The sequence below is a fragment of the Bactrocera oleae genome, chromosome 5 (genome assembly GCF_042242935.1).
Source record: "Bactrocera oleae isolate idBacOlea1 chromosome 5, idBacOlea1, whole genome shotgun sequence".
Classification (NCBI taxonomy): Eukaryota; Metazoa; Arthropoda; class Insecta; order Diptera; family Tephritidae; genus Bactrocera; species Bactrocera oleae.
Genome location: NC_091539.1, coordinates 32,425,181 through 32,434,652, shown reverse-complemented (window position 1 = coordinate 32,434,652; position 9,472 = coordinate 32,425,181). Strand labels below are relative to the sequence as shown.

The window sequence follows — 9,472 nt, the reverse complement described above, 5'->3', positions numbered from 1 at the left end:
ATGTCGGGCGACTGGGCCGGTGGATTCATTAGATGTGGACAATTCAAATTACCAACGCCGGCTATAGACATACATACATGCCCATACCAAACACTGCCCCCACCATGTTTAACAGTTAGCCTGATGTTACATCTCTGAAGCTCAGTATTGGGTTTCCGCCACACGCAAGCTATTCCATCTTAGCCGCAAAGGTTGAATTTTGACTCGTCAGCAAAAATTACTCTATTCCAGAAGTTAAAATCCTTGGTTTTCTGCTCCCTGGCAAAGGCAACTCGGCTTAGTTGGTATTTTTTGCTAATGAATGGCTTCTTTCGGGCTACTCGGCCCTTGAAGTCAAGCGCACGTAGTACCCGATGAACAGTTTCAGCACAAAATGATTTTCTGATAACGCGCCACACAAAAACACACTACAACTAGTTTCAAAGCTTTAAGTATTAGAAATGCCTTCTACCGTTACCCACGTAACTGGCTTTCGCTACAATATGGACAAGTGCGAGCACGAAATAAGCTGTGAACAAAGTTCCTGCGAAACCGCTGCATTTCATGCCTTTGTAGATGTAAGACTGTACTTCTACGTATTTTACTTTGCTTGAGCGGCGACCGAATCAAGAAATTCCGTAACAGAAATAAACCTAATACGATCACAATGTATATGTAATAAATTTAACTTATCTTGGCTGGCGATTTCAACATCAACTTCGCTGATAAAAAATCAGAACAGTTGTCAACTTTTCATTCGAAAAATTGAATTTGAAATATTATCATTCCACAAGAATCCACAACAAAATATGGGAATACAATTGACGCTGTATTTTCCAGATATTTAGAGAATATCAAGCCTCAAACTGATGTTTCTTATTTCAGTTACCATAAACCTATAGTTTCAGTAATAAAAATTCCTGAATAACCTACATGTATTGTAAGATAATAAAAATATTTTAAACAATATTAACTTCTCATTTATTCAAGAAAAAAATCACCACCACGCTCAAAAAATGTAACTTGAATTAATATCAAAAAAAAATAATTCTGCATAAAATATAAATACATAATTATAATTGCATAAGTTGATAAAAAAATGCTATGCAATAGCTTTACCGTGGCAGTCCCCGAGTGCCACACGTATCTTTTTTTTAATTGTCATTATTTTCCATGTTGTGGCAATATTAACTTATAAGTTTAATTTGCATGAATAAGCTGTGAGCCACTGTATGCATGATGAGAAGCGGTTTGCTAAGTTGATTCACAGGCAGGTGTGAAATTGTACTGTTTAATGATGATACTTTGCTGATATAAAAGTTGAGTAAATTCCATGGATGGGTTCGTATCCGCCAATATATATGAATCTGTTTCAATAAGTATTTATCAATACTGAACCATGCAGGGAAACATGTTAGTCCGTACTGGTAAGGCGCCTCTGCGCCTTTGCTACTGGGGCGTGTTTAGATCTTGTATCATCAGTTTTCATTTCGAAAACTCGTACGTGATGACGCTGAAAGCAAATAGTTAATTATTTATATGGAAAATAGGCATATGAAGTGTGTTCACTTAACCCTTATAACCCCAAATAATTCCATTAAGTAGCCCACCAGTCGAATTGTTACTAATAAATGTATTTCTGATCCTATATTGTTTATATTGTATTATACTTTTTGCTCATATAAGTTCGAAATGTGATAAACATTCGTTATTTAATTATTGAGAATAATAGTTTAATTGGGTAGCTTATTTGATTTTGATACTCTCTCAATTTGCAAGGATCAAAGGTGGAGAAACATTTTCACGTTGGTGCAAAACTTTACATTAAACAAGAAAAAATGTTAAGTTCGGTTGCACCTAATCCTTGCCTAATTTCGTGAAGATACCTCGTCAAATGAAAGAGTTTTCTATACAAGAACTTGATTCCGATTGTTCAGTTTGTATGGCAGCTATATGCTGTAGTGGTCCGATATCGGCCGTTCCGCCAAATGCAGCTTATTAGTGAGAAAACGACAGGTGCAAAATTTCAGATCGACAGACAGACGGACATGGCTAAATCACATCAGCTCATCATGCTGATCATTTATGTATATATTTTATAGGGTCTCCCGCATTTCCTTCTGGGTGTTACAAACTTCGTGGCAAACTTAATATACTATGTTCAGGGTATAAAAAGAATGGTATAAAGACAACCGGAAACGCAAAATCAGTTTTTTAGATTGCATTAAAATAAATTAGGCTTTAAAACATAATTTCCCACAATGTTATTTATCTATTTCTATATATAATGAAAGTGAAAAAATGTAATGAAATTTAAAACTAGTTACACTTCTACTAGTTTTCAGCATAACCTTTGTATGAAAGGATGAGCGCGGATATTATCCGATTTCACCAATCACTGTATAACCAACAACGAGAAAGAGCTTTTCCCAATAAGTTTGATTAATATAGCGTTAGTAGTGTTGTGAAATATATAGAGTAAATTTTTACAGGTGAGGCTACGCCGTCTTTCTAAGCCTAAGTTTTGTAGCTTAATTTGTGACTTAGTTATATTATTTCACAGTTTTCCGAATATCGGAATTTTGTGGGCGTGGCAATGTTTTCATTTCTGCTGTACTCATTTCACCACTGACGTTCATATTCTCTATATCTGTGTCGATTAGTTTTAGGTGAGAAAAAACTATTGCACTCTGTGCAACATGTTGCGAGAGTATAAAATAGAAAACGGATAAGTTAAACTCAATCATTTAATTCAAATAAAATACACAATTTTTTTTCTAATTTGATTTTTGAAACTCCCAAGGAATCAAGTGATCTCCAAGCTTTTTTCGATGTAGATGGGGTTTCAAATACTTGGGAATAATTTCTAATTCTCTATTGCAATCTAGGAAATTATTTTCCAAACTGTTCATTGCGCTTTATAAAGGTTGCCATAAAAATTAATTTTTATTTCATTAAAATCGAATTTCGAAAAAATCTTCAACAAATTATTTATTCAAAAAGTTTTGAACAAATGCTCTAAGAAATCGTAAAACTTTTCACTACTGAATATGTACATACATATTTGTCTGTACTTGAAATACTAAAAATGTTTCTCTGAATATTTGCATGTAATCTAAATTCCTTATCGAAAAATGCTTTAAGGCGCACATTCAAAAGCACACGATAGTGATAGCGCGAAGTATCTGTGCACTCATTTCAACTATCTTCCAGTTGTGTTAATCAATTAGTTTATTGTGCTTAATGTTGTTTACCTATTCTTTTGTTGTGATTATTTTTGCCGTTGTTATCTGCATTTTTTTTAGTGTATAAACTAAATCAGTAGGTCATAGTAAACAAATAATTTCGTGAAAAACGTGAGAATTATATTCATATCCTGTAGTCAAAGCAACTGGTTATAAACTACTTCCCACACAAGTTAGACTTTTTTTCATCTATCTTTTTCCTCATACAAGTAATTCGAGTTCTTACAGTTTGATGTCAGATGTCAGTTTTAAGAATTAACTCTCAAAACATGGACACACAAATTTACAGTTGGATTATATTGCAAAAGCCTTATTCCTATTCATTCATTACCATTAGGAAATGGTTCATTATTTGATAAGTGTCACGTATTCTGTCTATTTGATGTTTCGCTAGTGGGTAAATTTGTATGTTTTTATGTATGCACTTATGCTAAACCACTTTGGGAGACTGTGAACATTTATCAGTTGTACAAACATATATGTAAGTACATTCATACATAATATATGTAGAATAGAATAGAATATGAATAGGGTCTATTGTGCCCTCTCCTCCATCACATGCATTCCAAAAGTCCCAGCACCCTGAAAAACTCCAACAACTTCCTGGGTGCTATTGAGGCAATGTGATCCCTGTTCACATAAATGGAACCGAGGGCCTTGAGCCTGCGTTTACAAATTGCGGTGCAATCTAGAATCAGGTGTTCTGGTGTTTCCAGCCCCATGTCGCAGAATCGGCAGTTGCCACAAGAAGCTATGCCCATGTTTGACAGGTGTTTCTTGAGCCTACAGTGCCCAGTGTAGAGCGCGACAAGGAGTCGGAGTTTATCTATGCACTCCTCCACTAATAGCGATCGAATCTCGTAGGCCGATATCGCTTTTAGCGCCTGCTTTTTGCGATACTCTTATTACGGTAGTTGCGTTGGAGATTTGTTACTACACATTGACTTATGGCAAATACTTCTGCCTGAAAAATGCTCGGAAAACAACCCATGGGAATAGAAAGCTTGGTATGCGGTCCCGCAGCTCAAATTCCTTCTGGTATTTTCGAGCCGTCAGTGTACCACTGAATAGTGCTGCCTCCCTTTTCCTGGTATGCTTCGCAGTCTGGTTGATAACTAAATGGAGCGGTGGGAGCTCTAGCATGACCTCAAGTGCTGCGGTGGGGCAGGCGCGCATGATGATACTAGGCTTGCAATCTCAGGATTTGCCGGCCAGACGTCTGCACACCATGAGTGGCTTTGTATAGCGTCAGCTCCACGTGCCTATTCCACCGTAAGGTGGAGTCCAGTGTGAGACCTAAGTATTCCCTAGACACTTCTAGTTCTCTGCCCCCAAGGGATAGTATTCTAAGGCCCGGAAGAGATCTCCTTTTTGTGAAAGGGATGACGGTTGTTTTTAACGGGTTAATGCTCAACCCTACCGTATCGTACCATCCCTTTGCTAGGCTTAGGCCCCTTTGGACGATGACGTAGAGAGTGTTCTCAAATTTCCCTCTTGTCATTATGACAATGTCGTCGGCATACCCCTGGCACCGAATTCCATTGTTCGTCAGCAACTCAAGGAGTTCATCTACTACGAGGCTCCATAGAAGGGGTGACAATACCCCACCCTGAGGGCAGCCTCTCTTCCTCTCTTGCGGAAGTATTAGCCAGTATGCTGCCCATTGACATCCAGGGAAATGAATTCGCGCGCTTATACCAGCTATCGGAACCCTCTACAGCAACAAAAAGAGAGGAAAGAACCAAGAGCATTACGCTGTGGCAGCAACGGTGGCAAACCTCATCCAAAGGACGGTGGACTCACAGACTGATACCAGACATCAGACCGTGGATAGATAGACAGCATGGGGACCTGGATTTCCACCTGACCCAAATGCTAAGTGGACATGGGTGCTTTAGAAGCTACCTTTACAAATTTCGTCATGACTACAGTCCGTACTGTCCGACGTGTACAGAGTGTATTGAAGACTCTGAACATGTTTTTTACCATTGCCCTCGGCTCTCAAGTATAAGAGAAAATCTGAAAACCACACTTGGCGGTAGTTTCTCTGTGGAAAATTTGACAGCACTTATGTGTGAGTCCTCTATTAAATGGAAAGCAGTCAGCGAAGCGTCAGCTGTGATAATGACCAGATTGAGACACTTACAACAGATTAGGAGTCAGTTAGTCCGTACCGTAGAGGAGATTAAATGTCTTCTTCTCTCCCATGAAGTAATGCTTTGTCCAGTGGTTCCGTAGGAGAGATTTGGGTTGGGAGTAGGTTAGGTTTAGCGGATTAAAGTTCCGCACTTCGGCTTTCGATGCTTCCCCCTACTATAAAAAAAAGGCAGCCTCTCGTAGTACCAAGACGTATCTTGCTCTCCCCCACCGTAGTTTCTGCAATCCTAGTATGCAGTACGGCCTTAATCCATCTGCATAAAGGAGCTCCCACGTTCCTTTTCTCCAGTGCTCTGATCACGCTTGCGTGGGACGCGTTATTAAAAGCACCTTCAATGTCTAGGAAAGCACATATCGCAACCTCATTGTTCTCCAGCGAGTTCTGGATCTAATATAATATATTATATATATAATATATTATATATATAATATATTATATTTTTATTTCATGCATTAATGGAACCACAGAATCCACTCATAAATTCCAAAGGCAGACTATGAACATCGATATTAAAAAAAGGATGTGAAACTAAACTGGGCCCCTTGTTAAAATCCGATTAAAAATTTGATTTTAAACATTTTCGAATTTTAGGTTATATGGTTAGGAACATTCGATTCGATTACATTTACTTTATTTGAATTACCACAATATTTCTGCCAACTTCATTATTTATTTTTCCATACCACGAAGATCATTAGAGAGAAAAGAATTTGCCAATTTATATGTGCAGTTAGTTCTGTCGAATCTTTTTTCTTAATTAGCTAATTAGATAAATTTATATGTATATTGTAAAAGTTTTAAGAGCAAACGACTTACGCTGTTTATGTTTCAAAACTAATAAATAAATAAAACATAATTTATTTGATATAAAGTTTTTAATGTGAGATTCGTAGGTGAAAACATGCTCTAATCGATCCATAACATGGTAAGCAATAAAACAATTTACTTCCAGCGGTCCTTTTCGTAATCCCATTTGGAAGCTAATCCAGTGACGGGATTAACTTCTAGAGCAATCATTCTCTTTAATTGTGCACTGCGACGTTTTTCTTCGAAAGTTTCAGGATATTCTGGATAAATACCATGAGCATAAGATTGTGATAGCCATATACCAATCGAAACTGCAATCAAAGCTACGCCTAGAGAAAACTTCCAATCAGAGGTAGGTGCTTTCATTTCAGCAAATGTTTTCCGGAAGCTGTAACGATAAAGCTGCTTCTTTTCGTCTATGGATAACTTCCGCCAGTCACCTGTTTCTTTCTCGCGCAACGCACATATCTCAGGATCAGGTTCTCGAAAGCGCACTGCTGGCATCGGGTAATCTAACCGGTCATGATAGCAAGGCGAGCCATTCCAGCCATAGCCGACAATTTCACGCTTCCCAATACGTTCCATCACTTGATCGCTATGAGTTAAGCGTATACCAAATCGACCCGCAAGACGTACAAGGGGATGCCGTGCGGACTGCATCCTTTTATGTGCTTTCTGATTGATGAGGAGAAAGCATTTTTTAATATAAATTGACATATCCCTAGAATTTATATTATTTACCTTTACAGATGTTTGGATTACTATATATTTACTATTTATTCTTTAAACGACTGAAAATATGTATATGGAATTTTTTTTTTGTTTGACAAAATAAGTCAGGAATGATAGATGTACACTTTTTTCATTCAGTAAAAAATCATGAAAATTGTTTAAATAAAATACTTATGTATTTTACTTGCAATAGTACTTCAGATAATTATTACGTGCACCATAGCCCACTTTTATGGGAAATTCGATATCTCAGTCGATATCTCTATCAATTTAGTGTGTAACATTTACCCAACATTCGAATAAATATAAAAAATAAAACAGTTTAAAATTCCAACTGATTCATTTATTTTAAAGTATATAAATCGAGATTAAGTTATCGGAACTACACTTTTACGAATAGTACCAGCTCATGGCTAAAAATTGTCGAAATCTGACCATAACTTTACAAGCTCCCAGGTAACGAACATGCGGAGCCCAGTGCTTAGAGCTGACTTTTTAGCGACAATATGAATCAGTATGTGAGATTTAGTATTGAAACTCGGATAGAATCTTAATAATAGTGTGCCCATGTGCCTCAAGTGGATAAAATCGGGTCAATGCTACCCCTAGCTCTTATAATCCTAATAAAAGAAATTAAAACTACCGGTTTCCTTTTCCTATCATTCAATGTGTAAATATCTTTGCAAAATAAAGTGAACCGGTAAGATTGAAATCGAAACGCTTAACCCCAGTTTCCATACATTAAATTTGTAATTTACGAGATGTTCTCAGATTTATGTCGAATATGTCGGCCAGTTTGTGAGTTGTATTTATAAAATTACATGGAAACATGTTCTTTTTGATTTGTGTAAAGGGAAAGTTATTGCAACCTTCCTCCTCCAAACCTTCATCTATCTTCAATGTACCCGATACAGTGATGCGATTTGGCACTGAATAAGAATGAAGTTGGTATAGAGCGTGGTCTAAATCTCATGTCTCTAATATACTTGTAATGATCCGATCCTCAGGTTGATATATCCAATATGTTCAATTTGGCTTCTTTGGTTGAACTTATATCACATATGTATCACTTCAGTTAATCAGTTTGATTTTGATATAAATTACACGGTGACGAAGCAAAACTAAGTGAGTCTCTGACCCATAATATAAGTTATTTTAATTGTCTGAAATAGCTATAATTTTAAAAGTTCTATGAATTAAGTTGTAGGTGAGGTAATGACAAAATAACCTATAATCAGTTAACTATGGTTTCTCTCAAGTGAAGCTTCTTTAATAAACATTAATTGTAATATTTGCTGTTATAATCAGTTGTAAAATAAGTTGTCTTCAATTCGCCAAGCGGTACTCTCCAGCGAATCGAACAAACTATACTAAATGCACAAACAAACGGGCAGCACTTGTGATGCAACCCTGCGTCGACATGTCTTCTGACGCATGCGCAATAGTGTTATGATGCTTTTTTAGTAAAGAAATTCTTTTTTTTCGCGTTAAAAAACGTTGCTTTAACCATTTATTTTTGCTTTCTATTAATTACTATAATTGACTTAAAGTCGTATGTTTTAAAAATACAAGAAAAAAATAAATTTGTATTTATATTTGTCATTTCAAGCATTTATAAAAACTGATCTAAAATATGCAAAACAAAACTTGCCAGCATTGAAGATAGCGTCTATACCATATTAATAAAGTATCCGCATACTCTGTTGCTTCAATTCAACTCAATAACTTTGTTGATGCTTTCACATCGCATTAGGAAGTTTTGCAGCAAGTTGACCATTTATGTAGGTATTGATTTCTTAAAAACATTTGCTATTCAATATAATTTCACCAAGACAGCTTTTTTTTCCAAGATTTCATTTTGTTATCCTAGTTTGACATAACTAAATAACAGACAGTTTGGTAAGTAAGTTTGTAACTGTTGACTATTACAGTCTCCTTGCTGTTTGTTTTGTCCACAATGATGTTAGCAGTTTTTTGGAATACTAGATATAAGACCAATTAAATAGTCAAAATTTGATTTGATTTGACTGATCTTGAAGGTCCAGTTGACATTAAAGTAGATTATACAGATATAAAGAGAGTTATTTTATAGCAACAACTTTTACATTGAATAATATATATATTATGTATTTCACAAGACTTAAATTTTCTAGAGTATGGACAACATAACCCATTTCTTACCTTTTACTTATTGCTTGAACTCCTGTGGCACTCCACAGAATGCATAAGAGTGTGGTCTATTGTGCCTTCCCCTTTTTACGGTACACATTTAGGTTAGTCCGGCTTTAGTCTACAACTGAAAAATATGTTTATGTTTAACTAGTATACAATTAATATATTTTTTTTATATTTTTACTTACAGAAATTTATCAGTTAATATCTCGTAGGATATTATCATAGTATACATGACCCTTGCGTAAGAATACGATGACTGACTAGTCGGAGGTACGTTTCATATTCCCTGGGTGTAAAATACTTTACAACGGGCCTTTGGCTGCAGGGCACAATTGAGTTTTTATTTGTATTTGTTTCACTTGTATAATAATAAAAC

The 9,472-nt window shown here is 36.1% G+C and overlaps 1 protein-coding gene and 2 long non-coding RNA genes across 3 annotated transcripts; 1 reads left to right on the top strand and 2 right to left on the bottom strand.

The window, feature by feature from the left end:
- Positions 1 to 958: 958 nt before the first annotated feature.
- LOC118682610 (uncharacterized) lies at positions 959 to 9,421 on the bottom strand. Its single transcript, XR_011396675.1, has 3 exons — positions 9,282 to 9,421; positions 9,103 to 9,217; positions 959 to 1,492 (listed from the first exon to the last, which is right to left on the bottom strand). It is a non-coding gene; the product is annotated as an uncharacterized lncRNA (long non-coding RNA).
- On the bottom strand, positions 6,239 to 7,041 carry LOC106620196 (cytochrome c oxidase subunit 4 isoform 1, mitochondrial). The gene is made up of 2 exons (XM_014238614.3): positions 6,931 to 7,041; positions 6,239 to 6,864 (listed from the first exon to the last, which is right to left on the bottom strand). Exon 2 carries the CDS (start codon positions 6,847 to 6,849, stop codon positions 6,325 to 6,327), a length of 525 nt encoding a protein of 174 aa, XP_014094089.2. The 5' UTR covers positions 6,850 to 6,864; positions 6,931 to 7,041; the 3' UTR covers positions 6,239 to 6,324.
- LOC118682612 (uncharacterized) lies at positions 8,402 to 9,421 on the top strand. Its single transcript, XR_004978430.2, has 3 exons — positions 8,402 to 8,702; positions 9,075 to 9,194; positions 9,284 to 9,421. It is a non-coding gene; the product is annotated as an uncharacterized lncRNA (long non-coding RNA).
- Positions 9,422 to 9,472: the final 51 nt, after the last annotated feature.

Excerpts from the sequence above, each read along its gene's own strand:
- LOC106620196 (XM_014238614.3), bottom strand. The coding sequence starts at position 6,849 with ATGCAGTCCGCACGGCATCCCCTTGTACGTCTTGCGGGTCGATTTGGT.